Source organism: Staurois parvus, unplaced genomic scaffold, assembly GCF_062004578.1.
Source record: "Staurois parvus isolate SC_StPar_1 unplaced genomic scaffold, SC_StPar_1.0 ptg000560l, whole genome shotgun sequence".
NCBI lineage: Eukaryota > Metazoa > Chordata > Amphibia > Anura > Ranidae > Staurois > Staurois parvus.
Window position 1 is genome coordinate 639,932 of NW_028318356.1, and position 22,217 is coordinate 662,148.

The following is a 22,217-nucleotide window of genomic DNA, read 5'->3' on the forward strand; positions in this document are numbered from 1 at the left end:
CGGAGGAAGCCATTGCTGTCCAAAAAGAATATTGTAGCACATTTGAAGTTTGCAAAAGAGCACCTGGATGTTCCACAGCACTACTGGCAAAATATACTGTGGACAGATGCAACCAAGATTGAGTTGTTTGGGAAGAACACACAACACTATGTGAGGAGAAAAAAAGGCACAGCACACCAACATCAAAACCTCATCCCCACTGTAAAACATGGCGGAGGGAGCATCATGGTTTGGGGCTGCTTTGCTGCCTCAGGGCCTGGACGGATTGTTGTCATTGATGGGAAAATGAATTCCAGAGTTTATCAAGACATTTTGCAGGAAAACGTACGACCATCTGTCCGCCAACTGAAGCTCCGCAGAGGATGGGTGATGCAACAGGACAATGACCCAAAGCATACAAGTAATTCTTCAAAACAATGGCTGCCACAGCACAGAATACGCCTTCTGGAGTGGCCCAGTCAGAGTCCTGACCTCAACCCGATTGAAATGCTGTGGCATGACCTTAAGAGAGCGATTCACACCAGACATCCCAAGAATATTTCTACACTGAAACAATTTTGTGAAGAGGAGTGGTCCAAAATTACTCCAGATCGTTGTGCAGGTCTGATCTGCAACTACAGGAAACGTTTGGTTGAGGTTATTCCTGCCAAAGGAGGGTCAATCAGTTATTAAATCAAAGGTTCACATACTTTTTCCTCCCTGCACTGTGAATGTTTACATGTTATGTGCAATTAAACCATGGCAACATCTAATGTTTGTGTAGTATTATGTTCAGCAGACTGTGTTCTTCTATTGTTGTGACTTAGATGACGTTCAGAGCACATTTTATGCCCAATTCATGCAAAACTCCACGTAATCCCAAGGGGTTCACATACTTTTTCTTGCAACTGTATATATGTATAAGTATATGACTGTGAGTTAGGGACCTTAGACTGTACGCTCCTTGAGGGTTAGGGACTGATGTGAATGTACAATATATATGTAAAGTGCTGCGTAAAATGATGGTGCTATATAAGTACCTGAAATAAATAAATAAATAATCTCTGTGTAGCCCCTTTGAGGAAACTGGGTGCTTTGCATCCATCATTACTTGAATGGTATTCTACTGTTGGCCCAGAGCCCAGATCACCTACTAGTTCAAAAGGGTATTCATCTGGCCAGCCTGAGAAGTTTTGGCTGGATTGGAGGTGTCAAAACAGTGGGATCAGACCCATCTAGTCATCAATATGGAAGCCCAGTTCAATGCTCGAGTGTGTACTTTTCTGCTCCTTCTCAGAATAGGCCAAGGAGCAGTGAGCATCTTCGGAACGTGGGGTCTCCTGGAAACAATGATGTCTTACATCCCTATGCTACCCTGGGCACAGTGCATTCTCTGCACGTTCTGAAGAATTTCCTTTTTGCCACACAGAAGTTGGCACATGAGCGGATTCAAAGTGCTTCTTCTCAGATGTGCAGGAGTTTCTCATGGGTGTGACAGGGGATCACTCGATCCCGTATGGTAGGTTCATTATCTCGGACTATTGTCACCTTTGATGCCTGTGCTACAGGGCGGATCGCCACCTGCAGTTACTATGTGTGCTGTCACATCGCATTCAGGCTTGACTGGTTATTTTGTATGATAACACAGCAGCAGTGTCATGCATTTAGAAATAAAGGAAATTCATAGGCACGTTCCAATGGAAGTAGAACTATTATGTCCATGATGACCGAATGTAATCTTTAGAGGCTGCGGGTGCCCAGGATGCCAAAAGGGGCTGTGGCGCCAGGTATTTTTGATTCTTAATGAATGGATCTTTAATCGAAAAGATCTTGCCCATATCACTCGAGTATGGGACCTCCCTCAGTTGATCCTGTTTGTATCACCATCCTTTCACAAGGTGCCTCTCATGCTACCCTCACCCGTTGGTAGAGGAAGTGGATGCTCACTCAGCCAAGGAATAGTTGCCTAGCAAATGGCTTTCCTCTACTGCCTTTGGTCATGAAGTTTCAAGGGGGACTGTTGTCCAAGAGTCTCACTGTGATAACATGCATGCCTGATTAGCCTGCAGACAGCCATGGAACTGGAGTCTGGACCAAGCACTTCAGCTACCAGTGTTTCCACAACACCTGGCCCAGGATGGATTGGAAATTGAGAGGGAGAGATTAGGGCCATCCTCTTTCAGTGGTAAATCCTGCAGGGTTTCAGGAAGGATGCAACAAATGCCATTTACTCTGAAGTCTGGAACAGGTTCACAGTTTTTGCAGCTGAGCAAGAGTTTGATCCTAGCAACCCGGTGGTCGCCCACTTGCTATAATTTCCTCACACAGATCTGGATTTGGGGCTCAGCCTAGTTCTGTAAGGGCTCAAATTGTAGCTATTTCAGCTTCATCAGGGAATATGTGCATGTGAGCTGCCAGAGGAGCATGTCAGGAGGTTAGTCCCGAGACTTTTTCCTGAGGAGGAAAAACTTTTCCCCTGTGGGATTTCATTCTGGCACTTGATTTCCTTGCCAGGACTCTGTTTGCCCTAATAGAAAAGTCTTTAGTAAGACATCACTCGAAGCAGTGTCCCTCGATAACTTCAGGGGGTAGAGCTTTGGACCAGCGAGCGCTTCAAGCTACAGAGTCCTAAAAATTTTCTTTCTTTTGAACAAGTTGGGGCCTATGCCCCTCGAGCACCTTTTGTCCACAGGTGGCTTCAGTTTTCATCTTACAAATTTGGTGATTCCATGGTTTCTGGCACAGATGGTACCTAACCTACGCAAGCTGGATGTATCAGGTATCTAAGATGCCTACCTTCAAGCTGCTTCCTAGTTTAAATTCTCTGGGAGGCTGTTCGTGTTTCCATCAGGTCATCCTGAAAACATAGTGTAGCCAGGCAAAAGCATGCAGAAGTGGTAGAGGCTCATTCAGCCAGGTCCATCTCTACATTCGGTGCAGCGCATGCAAAGTGTCTATGAAGACTTTTGCAAAGCAGAAGGCTAGTTACCACAGTGCACCTGCCTCAGGCGCTACAGAGCAGATCCAGGGGCTCATACCTCAATGGACTTCAACAGAATGGCAGTCTAGGCTTCCATGTCCATTGTAATGCGGTTTGAATATACAGTTTAGCCCTTCCTGTTTAGTTATCACATGTATGCTGCCATGTTGGGGTCAGGAAAATGGAAAATTGTATCATACTTACTGTAATTTTCCTTTCCTGACGCCAATCCAAGACAGCATATGAACCCTCCCTTGTTTGATCTTGATTGTACAGAGAATAGGGAAGGTTGCTGTCAGACTTTTATAGCTATACACAGGTCCTGTGGGTGGATCAGGAAAGGAAAATTATGGTAAGTACAATACAATTTTTTGGTTTTTTTCCCGTGTAATCTTCCAGGACAGCTTCACAATGAGAGATGGGCTCTTCCCAGGAAACACCTGATTCACTTTTTTCCTTATAAGTAGCCTCTCTCCATGGGGGACCCTCAGTATTAGTGTTTCCTCGAGCCAGAAACCAGCCCTGGAAGCTACTTTCCTTTTTTTTTTTCTACTGGCCATCTGGCGGGGTACAGAGGCCTCCTGGCTGGGGCCCCCCTTCCTCCTCTTCTCAGCAAGGCAGGGGCCTTGCGGGGTGGCCTCAGACAGGGTTCCCTAAAAATGGTCCCCCTCTTTTTGGGGATGGGGGAGACAGACCCCTCTGATGATCCTGCGGGGCTCTCCAAGGGAGATGGAGCCCACTCCGCCGACCTGTTCAGAAGGGCCGCTACCCTGTGGGGCAAAACCTACCTTCCTCCGCTGCACGGAAATCTCCATAGGTAAACAAGGAGGCACGGGCCGGTGATGTCACTTCCGACGCTCGAGGAACAGGAAGCGGACTGCCACCATTTTGGATATGGGCGTCGAGCCGAAAATTTGCCCCACGCCACGGCTGCTCCGTCCACTAGTGGCTGTGAGGGGAGGTTTGTGTACCCGCACCCAATGGAGGGGGCGGAGCCGCACGACCCTTCAAAGACAGCTGCACCGAGGGTGGGATGGGGCCAGAATGGAGGCAGATCTGTCCGAGCTGGGAGAGGCCAGCAGCAAGGTAGAAGCCTGTTGGCTGCAACGCACCCCCATCCCACCACCCCTTGTCCCTCACGTTCTTCCTATCCTGGGGTCTTGGGGGTTGGGGAGGGGCAGCATCTCAGGGCTTTTGGTTGCCAGTGGGTGCATGTTAGGGAAGTCCCCCAGGGACCCCGGCTTACAGAAGGCCTACACTTTGTGTCTCTCTTTCCTTAGATGGGCCCACAGGAGGAGGATAGAGGGGGAAGAGAAACTCTGCGAAACAAAAAAAAGTGCTACCTGCAAAAAGAAGTTCGCTAGCGCTTGGAGAAAGCAGCTGTGCCAAGAGTGCACTGATAAGCTGATCAAGAGAGTTGAGATCCCTCTTTTCTACAAAATATGATGCAGGAGATGTGCAAAACCTTTCAAAACTTTAGGGAACAGATGCAGGAACCAGCCCTGGACGAGCCTCAACCTGGCACCTCAGGCATTTCCCTGCCGGATAAGAAAAGGAAACAGAGCCTGGGCACCGTCGAGGTTCGAGAAGAGTAACCTTCTGGCACTTATGACTTGGAGGAAGGCAAGACGGAAGACCGGGATCACAGGTCGCAAAGGTTCCTTTTTCCAGTAGAAGATACAGAAGGCCTCCTGAGGGTAATCTACAATACTCTGGATTTAGAAGAGGAGCAACTGGATCTCTCTGCACGACCAGCTATATGCGAGGCTACAAAAGAGAAGCGGCCACACGTTTCCGATCTACTCCACCCTATGGTCTACCATAAAGAGGGAATGGGAAAAGCCGGAAAGGAAAGCTTTTTTTTTTTTCCCTAAAAACCTTAAAAGGTGATTTCCGTTTTAAGGAGGAAGATGTGTCTATGTGGGAATCCTGCTTAAAACCTGATGCTCCCCTGTCGAAGATCTCAAAATCCACAGATTTATCCTTAGAAGACAGCAGTTCCCTAAAGAACTCAATGGGACCGTAAGGCAGACACATTTCTCAGAAGAGCGTGGGAAGCATCTGCAGTAAACTTTAAAGTAGCAATAGCAACAACCTGCGTTTCTAGAACCCTAGATGTATGGCTGGGGCAGCTCTGCTCTCACCCGCCCGAGGAAATCATTAAATCACTACAGGTCTTGGAAAAAGCAGTGGCCTTCATCGCAGATGCATTGACTGAGACCATCAAATATACAGCAAGATCGACTGCGCTCATAAACTCAGCCCAAAGAGTCATCTGGTTAAAATCCTGTCAGGGGGACGTCGCCTCCAAATCCAGGCTCTGTGGCCCGTCCTTCAAGGGAAAACTCCTCTTTGGGCCAGAACTAACTTCGGTCCTAGTGAGGTTGACCGACAAAAGGAAGGGATTTCCAGTTCCCAGCAGGCAAATGGGACGGAAATTTTTTCGTCCCAACAGGCAACACACAACGAGAGAGGCCAGATTTCAGGGACAGAACAAGGGCTGGGGCTCAAGGAGAGCCCCAACCAGGACAAGGCAAAAACTCAGTCCAAGTGACTGCCGGAGCTAGGTGGGAGGAAGCTGGGACACTTCCACAAGCAATGGCTGCAGACTACCCAGAACGCATTAATCTTAAACACAATTGAAAATGGCTACAAAGTAGAATTTTCACAACTCCATCCTCACAGGTTCTTTGTGACTCTACTGCCAAGGGAGGAGGGGAAGGCAGACGCACTTGTGAACCTCCAGGAAGAAATGCTCCAACAGAATATGGTCAGTCGGTTGGAGGAAGAGATGGAAAGAGGGTTCTATTCCCATTTTCTTATAAGAAGGAAGACGTCTGGGAAATACAGAACGATACTCAACCTAAAGAAAGTGAACGAGTTCGTAAAACCAAAAAAATTCCACATGGAGACTATCTACACGACAAGAGAAATCCTTCCATCTGGGGTATTCATGGCATCAATAGACCTAAAGGACGCATACCTTCACATCCCGAGAAGGAAGGAGTCAAGGAAGTTTCTAAGGTTCTGCTGAAGGGCATGAACAGAATGATCTTGTTCCAATTCAATGCACTCCTTTCGGTCCATCTTCAGCGCCAATGATATTTACGAAAATCCTAGCGAAACCTCTGCAAGTCTTGAGGCTAGAAGGGATAAACCTCATCCCCCTACCTGGACGACTTAAACTTGTTCGCGGACATGGAAAGAGCTCTCAAATGCCACGTGGAGCATACAATATCCTTCTTGGAAAACCTAGGGTGGCAAATAAAGATGGAGAAATCGCAGTTAGTCCCTTCCAACAGAATCATGTATTTGGGATATATTCTGGATTCCACAAACACCTGCATATATCTGACTCCAGAAAAAGCACTCAAACTACAACAAGACTCAAGAAGCCTCCGGGGGATGGCAATTTGCACAATCAGAAACGCCATGAAGCTCATCAGCCACATGGCAGCAGCCATACCGGGGGTACAATGGGCGCAACTACACTCATGAATGTTTCAGAATCATGTCCTCTCCCCTGTGGGATGGCAGCCAAGCGTCTCTAGATTACAACATTCACCTCACGCACAAAGTGAGAGAGTCATTGGAGTAGTGGGAAAACATCCACACGCTGGAAGCCAGGAGGAAATGAAAACAATCTAACCCAACAAAAATCACCATAGACGCAAGTATGCAGGGGTGGGGCGCACACATGGAGGGTTACCAGACCCAGGGAAAGTGGGACCCAGAAACCGCAAAAAGGTCATCAAACTTCAGGGCATTACTGGCAATTTTCAGAGCGCTTATGACCTTTCAGGAGAAAATAGAAGGAAAAGAGATTCAGATCATGTCCGACAACATGATGGCCGTCCATACTTTAACAGGCAAGGAGGCATGAGGTCCCCAAAACTAATGGGACTGGCATAAACCCTCCTGAGCTGGGCAGAAAGAAACCTGAAATCCATCACGGTGGTCCATCTGAAGGGAAACCTAAATCTGCTAGCAGACCAGCTGAGCAGAGAGGAAATAAATCAGTCAGAATGGTGCCTCAGCTGCACAGCATTTGCCCAAATCTGCAGCAGATGGGGCACTCCCTCCATAGATCTCTTCGCCAGCAGAAGGAACACAAAAATAGGAAAATACTTCTGCCTTCAAAGACACCCCTAGAGCGCGGGGACAGGCACACTGGCCCAGGCATGGGAGGGGGACCTCCTTTACACTTTTCCATCATTCAGACTACTACCAAGAGTGGTACAGAAGATACAGTAGTCTCAGAGACATCCTGATCCCTCCATTCTGGCCTAAAAGGTCATGGTTCTCCTTCCTGGAAAAAACTGATCCTAACGGACCCGTGGACAATACCACCCACATACGACCTACAAGTGCAGGGGGCAGTGGTACACCCACACCCGGAAAAGCTGTCATTGACAGCATGGCTTCTGAGTGGAGCAGGCTAGCCAAAAAAGGCTTATCAGAGAGTAGTCGCCACTATCTTGGACAGGCAAAAAAGTCTTCAAATGCCATTTACTCCAAAATAGGGAGAAAATTTTCCTTCTGGAGTAACAGGAACAAGTCGTCAGAAGCTCCTATCCTAAATACAGTACTCAAATTCCTTCAAGCCGGGACAGACAAAAACTTTGCCACCAATACACTCAAAGTGCAAGTAGCTGCTCTGTCTAACTTCCTAGAGCTGAAACTAGCAGAGATCCCCTGGTGATCAGATTCCTGAGTGCCATCACCAGACACAGAGCCCCATGCTTGCCAAAATACCCCCTCTGGGATCTGGGTACAGTCTTAAAAAGTTTCCAACAGAAACCCTTCGAACCCTTGGGGGAATGCTCTCTCAGGCATTGGCCCTCAAGACAACCCTTTCGATAGCGCTAGTCTCTGCTTGCAGAGTCAGCGAACTGCAAGCTTTGTCAGTAATAGAGCCTTACTGCACAATCCTGTTGGATAGGATTATCCTCCATATGGACCTGGCACTCCTACCAAAGGTCGCATCGCACTTCCATAGATCACAAGAAATCGTAATACCATCCTTTCATGGGAACCCAAGAAACACCGAAGAAAATGCTACAACAAAATTGACATACAGTGAAGGAAATAAGTATTTGATCCCCTGTTGATTTTGAATGTTTGACCATTCACAAAGAAATGATCAGTCTAAAAATCGAATGCTAGGTGTATTGTAACTGTCTTGGAAATTTGCTTTCAACGAATTTCTCCTTACCGTGAGTACCTGCAGTTGGATGCGCAGCAATCCCCCATAAATCTGTGCGAAATTCGCTTACCGCGACTGCAGCTTAACTCCACGATTCCTGCACCTCCAACTGGTGTGCAAAGGTTTAGCTCTCTTGAGATGTGGGGAAAATGGAGCTCCCGTGACCCAGAAATGATCAGACGACACTCTCAGGTTGGAGTTCGGATCCACTCTGTCTGGCTCTAACCCCAGACTTCTGTTTTATTCTCTTACAAAAACACATGCCCCCCCGCACAGGGGTCAGGTCAATCCCCTCCCACAGAACAATGTATAGGGAGTGTCCATACATGAGAATGTCCATCCTGCTCGGAGTGTAGCGTTCCCTCTTACTAAAACCAGTTAAACCAGTTCTCCTGCCCTCCCCCATAAGCTCTCTCTGGAGAGCGAGTTTCCCATTATTTACATGCTATCAGCTCCTAGCAGTATGTTCATTGTCTGTACAAGCATCCCCTAGATTAAACAGTGGCAGTCTGTATCTGAATGGGCCCGATACGATCTTTATTAAAACACATTCATCCAGATACAGTTCAGGTCGGTAGCAGCTTATAGAGATATACATGAGCCTACACGCGGAGTTCGCACTGCCCGGCGTCTGGCCATACGAAGTCCATGTGGTACTATGCTGCTGATATGTAGATACAGGCCCGCGGCCTACTGCCGGCGGCATTCGCATCAAATGCCGTGGTGGCATACACGCCGGTCTATAAGCGCAGATCTGCCATCTCATCCATTACCGAGCTGAGTACTGTAATATATACATTGTAAATGCACATGGCCTAATTGCAGCCTTCAGAGCTTTAATTAAGCCACACGAGAGACATATGAATAACACTAATATATGACACACAAGGACAACCTGTAATAGAAAATTCCATGACATAACACAGACAGAATAGCAACAAAAAATTCAAAAGAAATGCATGTCTAACAAATTATGCACTGATTTGCATGTTCATGAGGGAAATAAGTATTGGATCCCCTATCATTCAGCAGGATTTCTGGATACCAGGTGTCTTTCATATAGGTAACAAGCTGAGATTAGAAGCAGTCTCCTAAAGGGAGTGCTGATAATCTAATTTTGTTACCTGTATAAAAGACACCTGTCCACAGGAGCAATCAAATGATCAGATTCCAAACTCTCCACCATGGCAAAGACCAAAGAGCTGTCCAAGGATGTCTGGGACAAGATTGTAGACCTACACAAGGCTGGACTGGGCTACCAAACTATCGCCAAGCAGCTTGGTGAGAAGGTGACAACAGTTGGTGCAATCATTTGCAAATGAAAGAAACACAAAACAACTGTCAGTCTCCCTAGGTCTGGGGAACCATGCAAGATCTTGCTTCGTGGAGTGTCAATGATCATGAAAACAGTGGGGAATCATCCCACATCTACATGTGAGGATCTTGTCAATGATCTCCAGGCAGCTGGGACCAGTCACCAAGAAAACAATTGGTAACACACTACACCGACAAGGATTGAAATCCTGCAGTGCATGCAAGGTTCCTCTGCTCAAGAAAGCACCAGGCCAGCAAATGTCCAGGCCCATCTGAAGTTTGCCACTTAACATCTGAATGATGCAGAGGAGGACTGGTTGAAAGTGTTGTGGTCAGATGAGACCAAAATCGAGCTCTTTGGCATCAACTAAACTCACTGTGTTTGCAGGAAAGGAATGCTGCCTATGACCCCAAGAACACCATCCCAACTGTCAAACATGGTGGTGGAAACATTCTGCTTTGGGGGTGTTTTTCTGCTAAGGGGACAGGACAACTGCACCGCATCAAAAATGATGGACGGGGCAATGTACCATCAAATCTTGGGTGAGAACCTTCTTCCCTCAGCCAGGGCATTGAAAATGGGACTTGGATGGGTGTTTTAGCATGAGAATGACCCAAAACACATGGCCAAGGCAACAAAGGAATGGTTCAAGAAGAAACACATTAAGGTCCTGGAGTGGCCTAGCCAGTCTCCAGACCTTAATCCGATTGAAAATTTGTGGAGGGAGCTGAAAGTTCGAGTTGCCAAACATCAGCAACCAAACCTTAATGACTTAGAGAGGATCTGCCAAGAGGAGTGGGCCAAAATCCCTCCTGAGATGTGTGCAAACCTGGTGGCCAACTACAGGAAACGTCTGACCTCTGTGATTGCAAACGAGGGATTTGTCACCAAGTACTAAGTCATGTTGTGTGAAGGGGATCAAATTCTTATTTCCCTCATGAACATGCAAATCAGTGCATCATTTGTTAGACATGCATTCTTTTGAATTTTTTGTTGCTATTCTGTCTCAGTGTTGCAATACACCTACCATTCGATTTTTAGACTGATCATTTCTTTGTGAATGGGCAAACATTCAAAATTAGCAGGGGATCAAATACTTATTTCTTTCACTGTAAGAAGATCCCTAATAGCGTACATTGAGTGCACTAAAGCATGGAGACACTCATCCAGCCTCTTCATCGCATTCCAAGGACCAAGGAAGGGATACAACGCCTCCAAAGGCACCATCACAAGATGGATAAGAGAAGCCATCTCAGAAGGGTACAAAACCGCATTACTTACACCACCACCTGGCTTGAAGGCGCACTACTAAGGCCAATGCAGCTACCTCGGCAGAGAGAGCTGGCGCCACCCCGAACAGATCTGCAGAGCCACAACATGGTCCAGCTTCAGCACCTTCGTCAGGCACTACCGGTTGGACCTGTTTGCCAACAAGGACCAGGAGAGAGGTTACCTTTAAGGAAAAGTGGATCGGGTGTTTCCTGGGAGGAGCCTATCTCTCATTGTGAAGCAGTCCTAGAAGATTCCTGGAAATACAGTTAACAAGTAAATACGTTTTTATTTTATTTTTTTTCATTTGTTTGTTTTTTTCTTTCATTTTGGATATAGCAAGGAAGGGTTGTAACCCGTCAAATTGTTTTGACATTCTTATCCCATTACAGAGATTTCCCTTAACTTCCTGTCCCATACCTAAACAGGAAGTATGAGGAAAGCCCTGAAAATGAATGTAATTCTTTGGGGACCCCCAGGTTATCAGAACTAGTGTCCCCATTGGAAGATTTCCCCTCTATTGCTTTTCTGGGGACAAATCAAAATTTGGGATTTTCTTTTACTTTCACTTTCAATGATAATGATAACCAGGACAAGTAGAGAGGGTGAATCTCCTTAATGGGGGTACAGACAGCAATAAAAACTGACAGATGTTCTAATCCATCTCCACTCCATCTAAAACTATAAAACAAATTGCCCTCAGTTATACTTTATTGAGCATGAGATATGCTTTTTGGAATTGATAGAAAAAAGACAATGGGGTTGTTTAATTAAAACTGGAGAGTGCAAAATCTTGTGAAGCTGTGCATTGTAGCCAATCGGCTTCTAACTTCAGCTTGTTTAGTTAAGCTTTTACAAACAAAATGGAAACTTTTTGATTTCTATGCAGAACTGCACCAGATTTTGCACTCTCCAGTTTAGTAAATCAACCCCAATATATTTATTTTAAAACCAGGTTTAAATCCAAAAGTTTTTTTTTATATGGTCCAGTCTTATTTGAGTTTATATACCTTGTTCAAATGGAGAACTGTTGAGTGCCTGCGCACACACATAGCTTGTTTCATTCAGAAACCTATACTACAAAATGGGCTCTGGTTAAAACTGAGCAGAACAAACAGTGTCTTTAAAATGTTGTCAATCATTTTAAGTCCTCATGCACACTTGACGTTTCTTCACACAGCTGATAACAGCCACGTTAAAAACGCTAGTCTTTCAGCGTTTTTGCATAACGTTTATCCGCATTTTTTCGTGTTTTTCAGCGTTGGCAGTTTTAAGCTGAAATATCTCACTTTGCTATTTGTTGCCTCCAACTTTCCCAGAATGCACCATCACCACCATATTGAGAGCAGAGAGAGCAAAAGCGCATACAGAGAGGCTGCAATAGCCTTTTTTTGCATCCATATATGAATCCTGTTTTACAAAAAGTTGACGAGCTTACACTACTGCTTCTGTTAAGGATGGTAAGGAGACAGACCGTGGGAAGAGAAGTAGATGTCGACGACGATTCTGGACCCATCCATTGATATCCCATCGAATATCTTCTGGATATTTTACAAACATGTATACTGCGCTGCGTGATTATCCAGACAAATTTTATAACTTTACATGCATGTCCATCACATCTTTTGACGACCTTCTGGGGAAGATGAAACCCAGATTAACAAGAATGGACATCTAGATGAGACTGAGCATTTCACCAGAGGAACGTCTCCTCGTGACAATTCGGTATGTCATCTTTTTTTGTTTTGTTTTTGTTTTTTTATTTGGCAATTAAATTTTATTTTACACATGATTGCTGTATTACTTGTTTTGTTCCTGTAGCCAGGTTTTTATGGTATACATTTTTTATTATATTCTAGGTTTCTTGTGACTGGACAAAAGTTTATATCATTGCACCATCAGGGGCGGACTGACCATTTGGAAACTTGGGCACTGCCCGAGGGCCCGGAGTCAGTAGGGGGCCCCATGAGATGCCCCTGGTACCTTTTTCATAGGCTTTTTTGGGTTTGGGCAATGACACAGGGGCCCCATGATCCCCTATTGCCCGGGGGCCCCATGAGTTGTCAGTCCGCCCCTGTGCACCATTATTTATTGATGGGTGTCTCCACCGTGTCTACAATTGTACGAGAAAAATGTTTGGCACTGTGGTAGGAACTTCATGGAGCCATGATGCCTGTGCCAACTGAAGAGTTGTGGGAGAATATGGAGGATGAGTTCTGGAAGAAGACACAGTTCTCAAATTGCATCGGAGCACTCGATGGGAAGCATGTGAGGGTAAAAAAGCCTCCGCATTCTGGCTCTCTGTATTTTAATTATAAAAAATATTTTCTGTAGTTCTCCTGGCATTGTCTGATGCAAATTTATGCTTTTGTGTGTGTGTGGATGTTGGTGCATATGGTAGCCAAGGAGATACATGCATCTTCAGAGAATCTTCCTTGGGACGTCACCTGCACGCAGGACACCTCAACATTCCGGGAAGTAGGCCTTTACCAAGCACACTGGAGCGAAGTCTGCCAATGGTAATTGTTGCAGATGAGGCTTTTGGATTAGCTGAGAATTTAATGCGGCCATACAGTAGTTTTGGACTCTGTCACATACAGAGAATATTAATTATCATCTCAGCCATGCTCGGCATGTGGTAGAATGTGCCTTTGGCATCCTTACAGCAAAGTGGAGAGTAGTTCTCTCATGTATGCAGATGGACATCAAGAATGCCATTAAAGTGGTACTTGCATGCTATGTTCTTCACAATTTCTTGGGGAAAAGGAGACAAGCACTGGAGATCCAACACCAGCAAATCCAAGTCAGCGTCTACAGTTCATGGACTTACGAGCAAGTGGACGGGTCATGACTATTCGCAACCAGTTTGCTGAATTTTTTGCTTCACCTGATGGTGAAGTGTCATGGCAGGATCAGTATATTTAGATATTTCTTTGGTTTGCACTTTTGCAACAGACTTTCCAATGTACAATTTCCGTTAAATAAAAATGTTATAACTTCTTTTGTGACATTTTTCTTTCTCTCTCTACATTTTTTTTGTAAATATCAAGGGGTGAATTGTGATAGTAAACTCCAAAGGAAAATTGTTAACTTTGTATCTGCGGGTGGCTCAGACATGCAGTTGCCCATGACAACTGCTAACCTCAGCCACACGCAGGTGGCCACATGTTCACTTTGCGTCTACATATAGCTCAGTTATGCAGTTAGCCTTTGAAAAATGGCCACATGTTCACTTGGTATCTGTATATGGTCCAGTTATGCATTTGGCCATGCAAACTGCGCAATGGAGCTACACACAGGTGGCCACATGTTCACTTAGCATCTGCATGTGACTCAGGCATTTGGCCATGCAAACTGCATACCGGAGTTACAAGCAGGTGGCCACATGTTCACTTTGCGTCTACATATAGCTCAGTTATGCAATTGGTCTTTGAAAAATGGCCACATGTTCACTTAGCATCTGTATGTGGCCCAGTTATGCATTTGGCCATGCAAACTACATAACAGAGCTACACACAGGTGGTCACATGTTCACTTAGCATCTGCATGTGGCTCAGGTATGCAGTTGCACATGGTAACTGCATAAGTGAACTAAACACAGTTAATGCTTTAATTTAAAAAGAAAAATATATAAAATAAAAACATTAGTTACTTTGTAAAACCGTTTTATTTGGAAAACCATAAATCAGTTCTTCACAATATTGAAAAAATATATAAACCCCAGAAAAACAAAATCAACTACAGCTGTTGATAACTTTCATTTATCTCAAAAATATACAAAACATATAAACACCAGAAAAACCAAATCACCTAGAGCTGTTGATAATAACTTTCCCCTTTGGGATGCTGGTGGAGACTGTGCAGGACCAATCTGCATTTCTCCATAGGAAGGGATGCCTGCTTGTGGGCGTGGAGGGGCCATGTCGAATGAGTAATGTTGCCCGTGAAATGCGTTACCAGACAAATCATGGTACCAAGCGGGTTGGTGCTTCCATGGATGGAGGTACGGACATGGGTATCGGGGGGGCAGGAAAAGAAAATGATGATTGTGGGTTTGGGTAAATGGATTGATGGGAGTAGGTAGGTGGGGGCAGGCATTGGGGAAGAACATTGAAATAAGCTGCATTATGTGCTGCTACTGAGCTCCCTTGAAATATCACACTAGGAGGAGTAGGTGGTGGTCCACCGGAAATTTTGGCTGCTCTAAACCGCATGGCCACAGCATACATGCTGTCCATACACTGTTTTTCAAGGTCTCCACCAATGTCCTCCAGAACATGGTATATGTTCTGGAGGTAACTGGAGCGAGGATTTTTGGGATCCAAAAGGGGATCCATGGTCCGCCGTTCCTGACGAACCTCACTGAGCAACGCCATAATATTTTGTTCGGCCTCTGATGATAGTCCCGCACCTCTCTGCAGCTGACCACGCCCCCGTCCATGGCCTCTAGATGAGGTGCTGGTTTCAGTATCCATTTGCAGTAACTAAAACAAAAAAACAAAACAGTAAATTATGATCAATCAACAGAACGATTAATCAAAAGATAGAATGGTAGATCAATAGATAGTTTTTAGATCAGTAGATAGATAAGTACCGCAGCTTTAGAAACATCTCTGCAAACAGCGTTTGCTGGGGACTGATGGGCAGCTGTACTGGTCGACGGGTTTGACACAGCAGCTTCAGATGCCTCTGACAGCAAAATGTCTTCCTCCAGCTCCTCTGCCTGTGGCTCTGTCTCTACCTGTGGCTCCCGCTCTGCCTGAGGCTCCCTCTCCACTTGAGGCTCCCTCTTGGCCTCAGATAATTTCAATATGGTTCTGAGAAAAAACATAAATGAAATGTTTAACAAATATCATTCAAATTTAAAATTATTCCCCAAAATGTTTTAAAAAAATTTAAATAAAAATATACTGTAAAATAATTTGATTTAAATTGATGTTATCAATTAAAAATATATCTAATCAAAAATATATCTAACCAAAAATTAATATTTAGTGAAAATTAATTAAATGAAATACCTAAACAAATATACATTAATATTCAAATTAGTCATCTTAAAAAAAAAAATTTCTATACTCACTCTCTCCTGTTGGCTTGCATAGATTGCCTGAGGAATGCAAGCTGGGCACTAATTATATATGGCTTTGCATCAGGCGCACCGCTCCGGGATGATTTCTCCTCCTCGCTCGGGCCTCTACACACCCTGTCGCGCATAGACTTCCATTGCTTGGCTAGGATTGAAACTGGAAAACAAAAAAAATGTATGGCTATTTCATAACAAAAACATTAAAATGCTGAAGAAATGAATAACATTATTCACTTACCCCTTTCTTTTTTCCAGGGATTGGTCATCTGCTCCCAGTATGGCGTTAACTGCTTTGCTATCTCCAGCCATATCTTATTTGTGTGTACTCTATCCTTGTGTTGGGGATGAGACACATCCCATAATTCCTCATGTGCTTGAACAGCACATATGAGCTCAGTCTGGGAGACGTCAGTAGCCATCCTTCTCTGTCCAAGAACTGAAACCAAAATGGAGATGAGCCCAGCCTGAACAAACAAAGGACACTGTGTCACTTCCGGTTTTGCACACAGTGCTGTAATCCTGAGACACTAGGACTGCAAAGGACAATGAAAACTAGAAAAGCTACAATTTCTGGGGAAATTGTGTGAAGTGTTCTTGCCTCCACCAGTATTCTACAACTGGAGTGGGTGGAGTAACTGGGTGGAGTGGCTTGTCACTCTGCTGCCTGTTCACACACCTGGGTTCCTATGGCACCTCACTCTACAGCAAGGGCAGAGAAGAGCAGTTAAAAACAAACTGCTCCAACTTGCTCAATTCACTGGCGGTTGCCATCTTCAAACAGTTGTAGTTTACAAATTATAAATCCTACACCGAAGAGCTTTATATTGTGAGAATCACAAGACCCAGACCTACATTTCGATGCATTAGTATGCATCAGTATGTCTCTGAAATATTAAAAATGAAGGCACAGTCGCAGTTTAGAAATTGCCCTTCAAATTTGAGGTGGCTAGAGTGGAGTTTCAATGAATGTCAATGGGCGGCGTGAGTTGCAAACAAATGGTCATACTGTAAAAACTATCAGGACTATGGCTTAGCCGTGGACATTTTTAGTGGCAGCAGGGATAGCTCAACGTTTTGATATAAGATTTGTGTAGGTGGGCTTGAAAATGAGGGAGTAATGGCAGCAGGGGCGGACTGACAACTCATGGGGCCCCTGGTCAATAGGGGATCATGGGGCCCCTGTGTCCTTGCCCAAACTCAAAAAAGCCTATGGAAAAAGGTACCAGGAGCATCCCATGGGGCCCCTTACTGAACCCGGGCCCTCGGGCTGTGCCCGAGTTTCCAAATGGTCAGTCCACCCCTGGATGGCAGTTTAGAAATCATGTCCTGGTTTTTCTGCTCACACTCTAGCTTTTGTCAGCTCCCACTCTAGTTTTGAACATTCCGCCATTCATTCCTATGGGACCAATTTCACCACAAAAACGCTGATATTTCGTGAACCATTCAGCGAAACGTTCCACAAAGTAATAGCACACCAATCGGGAACAATCCGCACGTTTCCGTATATTACTGTCTATGTAGTGTAAAAACTGTGGGAGGAGTTAGGGTGGTAAATTTGGCTATAATAATAAGAATATACATGTGAGATAACAGTAAGTGGTCTTGCCATGCAAGAACACTTAATGACTCAGCAGGAGGGCACTGTGTCACTTACTGTTTTGCACACAGTGCTGTAATCTGAGACACTAGGACTGTAAAGCACAATGGAAATGACTCAGCAGGAGGGCACTGTGTCACTTACTGTTTTGCACACAGTGCTGTAATCTGAGACAATAGGACTACAAAGGACAATGCAAATGACGCAGCAGGAGGGCACTGTGTCACTGACTTTTTTGCACACAGTGCTGTAATCTGAAACAATAGAAATGCAAAGGACAATGGGAAATGACTCTGCAGAAACATGCAGTATGTCAACAAAGCCAAACAAAGAGAACAAAGCCAATAGAGCTGCAAATAAACTTTGGTATGATCTGGTTGCATGTAGGACATGTAACAGCAAGAGCATCCCAAACATAATCTGGAAAAGCAGTAATCCTTTTCCTTTTTCATAAAGTCAAATGTAAAAAAACAAATCGCCACTTTAAAATCACTAAAGACAGCCATTTTTGTGTTTTTCCGCATTTTTAGGCGTTTCAGTGGTTTTACAGCTGAAAAAATCCTCTAGAAACCCGCTAGATTTGGGTTTTTTTTCTAGCCAAAAAACTTCCAAGCCAAAAAACATTGACTACAGCCTATGTGTGCATGGATACATAGGATAACAAGCTGGGGAGTTTACTGACTGTAGATAAAAACGTCAAAAACAGCAGCAGTAAAAACGTGAAGTGTGCATGAGGACTAAGAAATAAAGCCTACAGTCTAAAACTGCAAAGATTTTTTTTTGTTGTTTTTTTTTTCTTCACTGTTTGTTTGGAACCCTTTACTGAATAATTAAAAATATTTAGCAGCTATTAATTTGTTGTGTTGCTACTGTGGCCATACACCTGCCTTTACCACCTTCTCTATACCTAATGTTTATGCAGTTTCCCACCAGCACCTGAACTTGCCTCCCTAGGAAAGATCTTCCTGGTCACACCACCCCCTGGACACTTACTCACAAACCTACCCACTTAGTCTTCCCCCTCGCCTCACCCTGGACCTAGCATAATTTGCTCTAACCTCTCAACTCCACAAAATGAGTAAACCTCCCTTCCTCCTGGAAGATCCAAATCTCTCCCTCCAAGACAACACTTTGCTACCAGCACTGAAAACCTACCTTTGGCATTTATACCATATAATCTTCTAGTACATACTTTTGCCATCAATGGGGGTAATACTTACATGGATACCACTGGCATCTTATCTCAACTGTCACCTACACACAACCAAGCAAAAGATGTTCAGGTGAATCCAGTATATCAAGAGCTAGGACCTTCACGGAGGAGTGGTTATGATGTATGGTTATTTTATTCACAATAATGTAATTAACCTGATATGCATACTGCATCATTCCAAGATATGAACACAGTTGCCAACATTTCTAAATAATATCTGTTTATCTGCAGGTCATCTAAGGCACAGTTGTCCCTGACTGCTAGGGGATTATTTACTAAACGTATCTGAACTTATCTCTAAATGGGCATGCTGGAAGCCATTTTGTTCTTCATATTCCATTTTCATGGTTTCTGAACAAAGATTCGAACAGCAGACATTCTCAGTTTCTTACTGCATATTTTCCCAGGTTATATATTTGGGGGGTATAATTATACCAGATAGCCTAAGAGATAAGACTGAACAAGGTACCAGTTGTAAGATTGAGGATTTCATGTCTTGATTGAAAAAGAACTGTTCGCAATTATTTTTTTTTCTTTTTCCATGAACCTCTGGAAAAAGAATTCATATTAAACTTTATATTGCATATGGTGTTCTTATTTGGCAGGATTATTTTTATCAACAATAACAATATTATTGCATGAATACTTGCATAATTAAGTAATTTGGGTTTTATATTACTGTATTCTATCTCCATAAATAATTTACCTTTATTAATTGGTTTTAACTATTTAATACATATTGGTATATATTGTGGATATTATGTTTTAACTGCAGTATAAAATGATTTTGCATTTCAATTCTCTCTTAAATATTCATGGAACTAATTTAAGCTTGTAGTCAATGGTTTAGCTGGTTATATATAACAAAACGGACAGCTTAGTGGAACCTTTTGTTCTTGACCTCAGATTCTAAACTTTTTGGATTGGCCTGTGTATGGTATTCTAAATCAATTCATGCCAAGGTACATGTTGAGCTTTGACTATCTGATTGTAGAGAGATCACATGGTTGATTTGCATAGCCATTGTCATATGTTGCTGAGTTACTGATAGTTTCCTATGCTGCATTTCTAGACAATTGATTCTAATTCGTTTATATATTCAAACTAGCAATAATTGCTGGTTTGAATTTCTAACCATTATTTTTGATTAGATCATTGTACTGCTATTTTGATTTGTTTATTATTTATCATCACCTATTGTATTTCATTACCATTTTGCACTGATTTTTATTAATAAATATATATTTTTGCACAATATTGCTTTTTTATTTAGTCTTCAAATTAAGGCAAATAAAGAACTTGGATTATCAGTTGATTTATGAAAATTAGTAGGGAATATCCGTAGCCTCCCTAGCGGTCTGATTATGTCAGTATTTCTGTGCTCAAAGCGGTACTTTTTTTGCATGGAAATATGTAATTTTTTTATTGTAGGCCTGTAATTTTTAGGAATAACTCACTGAAATCTGTCCGAACAAGAGTCTAGTAAACATCCCGGGTATGATAACATTTGAAACACAAAATCATAAATTAAAATGTAATAAATAATCAAAAAATAATATAATAATAAATTTAATTCTCCTAGATTGTAAGCTCGAAAGAGCAGGGCCCTCGAACCCCTCGTGTATCACACTGTATTGTTCTGTCACATGTTCTGTCCCCCTTTGTAATGTACAGCGCTGAGCGAACTATTGGCGCTTTATAAATACTGTATAATAATAATAATAATAAATAATAATTCAATAATGGTATCAAACCAAAAACACTGAAATTTGAAATAGAGCACCAAGTTCGCACATCACTGAGCAAAGTCGCAAAATCATTTTCAGTGTCTGATGACGAATTTCCCCACAAATCATTATCACTCTATTCTGCAAGTGATTTTAATTTACTATCGCTGTTAGCGGGTCTAAAACCGCTTTTGACCTAAAGGGATGCTTTTTGGACGCCATGGACTTTTCTCAGTTTCCAGGGAGAAAGAACATTAAAAATGCAGGCAGGGCACAGGACAAAGCACTAGGGACAAAATGTATGTGAAATGGTTTGAAACAGTAATGTTATACTGTGAGATTTTAGTGTATTGAGTGAATGTGTCACTTTTTGACATTTTTAAATTTCCTGCCGGTTACGTCCCAATGTCACAGGGAACGGAACCCAGAAGACAGATGCCGGCATCGGCCGGAGGAGATGGCCGGGGATGCTGCAGGGGGGACATCGTGGGAGCGAAGGACAAGGTAAGCGCAGAAGGGATCCCAGAAGGGAACCCGGAGCAACGCTGCAAGGTATTCCCGAGTGTTGCTCGGGGTTACCGCTTGTGGTGCTGAAACTTTACCCCGAGCTACACTCAGGAATACCTCCAGGAAGGTTAATTCCAGATCCCCGCCTGTTTTTATAAATTCTATGCTGATTATTTTTTTTCAGACCTAAAGTTCTGACAATAGAAACCAATCGGCTTCCAGATTTTATTGCCAAAGCTTAAGCCCTCATGCACACTGGATGTTTTGATAATGCTGGTAACATTAGCTGTGTAAAGTCACGTTAAAAATGTGAGTTTTTTTAGTGTTTTTGCAGTAGCGTTTTTTTTAAACAAAAAAACTTTTTTTTTGGTCAAAACGCCGGTTTGCCAAATTTTTACAGCTAAACTCCTCTAGAAACCCACTAGTCCTGGGTTTTGTTTTTTTTTTTGTTTTGTTGTGTTTTTTTTTTTTCAGCCAAAAAAATGTCTCAGCCAAAGAGCAGCAGCTGTAAAAACATTAAGTGTGCATGAGGACTAATTTGAACCACATGAAGTTAGAAGCTGATTGGTGCAACTGTGCATGGTAGCCAGATTCTGAGTGCACTAGTTTTAGTAAATCTACTCCCTGGTTTAAAGAAATTTGCGGTAAGATTTAGTTCTAGCACTGAACTGTGTTGCTCACTGTTCTCTGAGGGCTTGCTGGAGAGAAAGGTGTACCTTTTTAAATCGGTAGTAAACTGCAAAAAAAGAAAAAAAAATCCCCCAGAAATTTCCCCTGCAAAATAATGGCATAATGCGCTAGTATGCATCCCATACTAGAACATTTATGAAAGACTTGCCTTAGAACGAAGCCCTCAAGCGGTGCGTTGTCACCACTGTAGGAGTCTCCATCATCACCCGGTCTTCCTTCCAGGTTTCCGGACTTCGGCTGGTTGACTGGCCGAGCCACAGTGACACCACTCTCATGCACCTGGAAGTCATGGCCATGGCACAGAGCGTAGTGCCCATGCACTGGTGATGTCGTCGGCTTCTACTATAGAAAATATCCCCCTAAACAACGCAAGTGATATTTACTGTACCTACGGGTAAGCCTTATTTTAGGCTTACCCGTAGGTACAAGCAATCAGGTAGGCTTTACTACCACTTTAAGACTTCAAGGACTGTACAAGGATCGCACTGATTTTTTCTTCATTCATTCTTTCATCTGTGCTTCCTCCCCCTCTTATTTTACTCTTCGCATTTACTCCACCAGTCATCATGAGTGCATGGGAACCTACAGGTAATACCAGTGCACTTTTTTTGTACTCTGCTTACCTTTTATTTTGGGCACAGCTTCCAC

At 43.5% G+C, this 22,217-nt stretch overlaps 1 protein-coding gene across 2 annotated transcripts in view; it reads right to left on the reverse strand.

Annotated features, from left to right (window-relative positions):
* LOC149450906 (uncharacterized) overlaps positions 1 to 22,217 on the reverse strand; it is a 77,243-nt gene that overhangs the window by 7,955 nt on the left and 47,071 nt on the right. Inside the window, exons 7-10 of one of the 2 annotated variants that reach the window (XM_089691282.1) lie at positions 16,074 to 16,299; positions 15,830 to 15,992; positions 15,344 to 15,566; positions 14,398 to 15,233 (exon numbers count right to left, since the gene is read on the reverse strand). The exons of the other annotated variant lie outside the window; for it this stretch is intronic. Of the exons in view, the coding sequence (XP_089547408.1) occupies positions 14,715 to 15,233; positions 15,344 to 15,566; positions 15,830 to 15,992; positions 16,074 to 16,299 (1,131 nt within the window). The 3' untranslated portion in view covers positions 14,398 to 14,714. Of the gene's footprint in view, positions 1 to 14,397; positions 15,234 to 15,343; positions 15,567 to 15,829; positions 15,993 to 16,073; positions 16,300 to 22,217 lie in introns of those variants that run through there. 2 annotated transcript variants of the gene reach the window in all.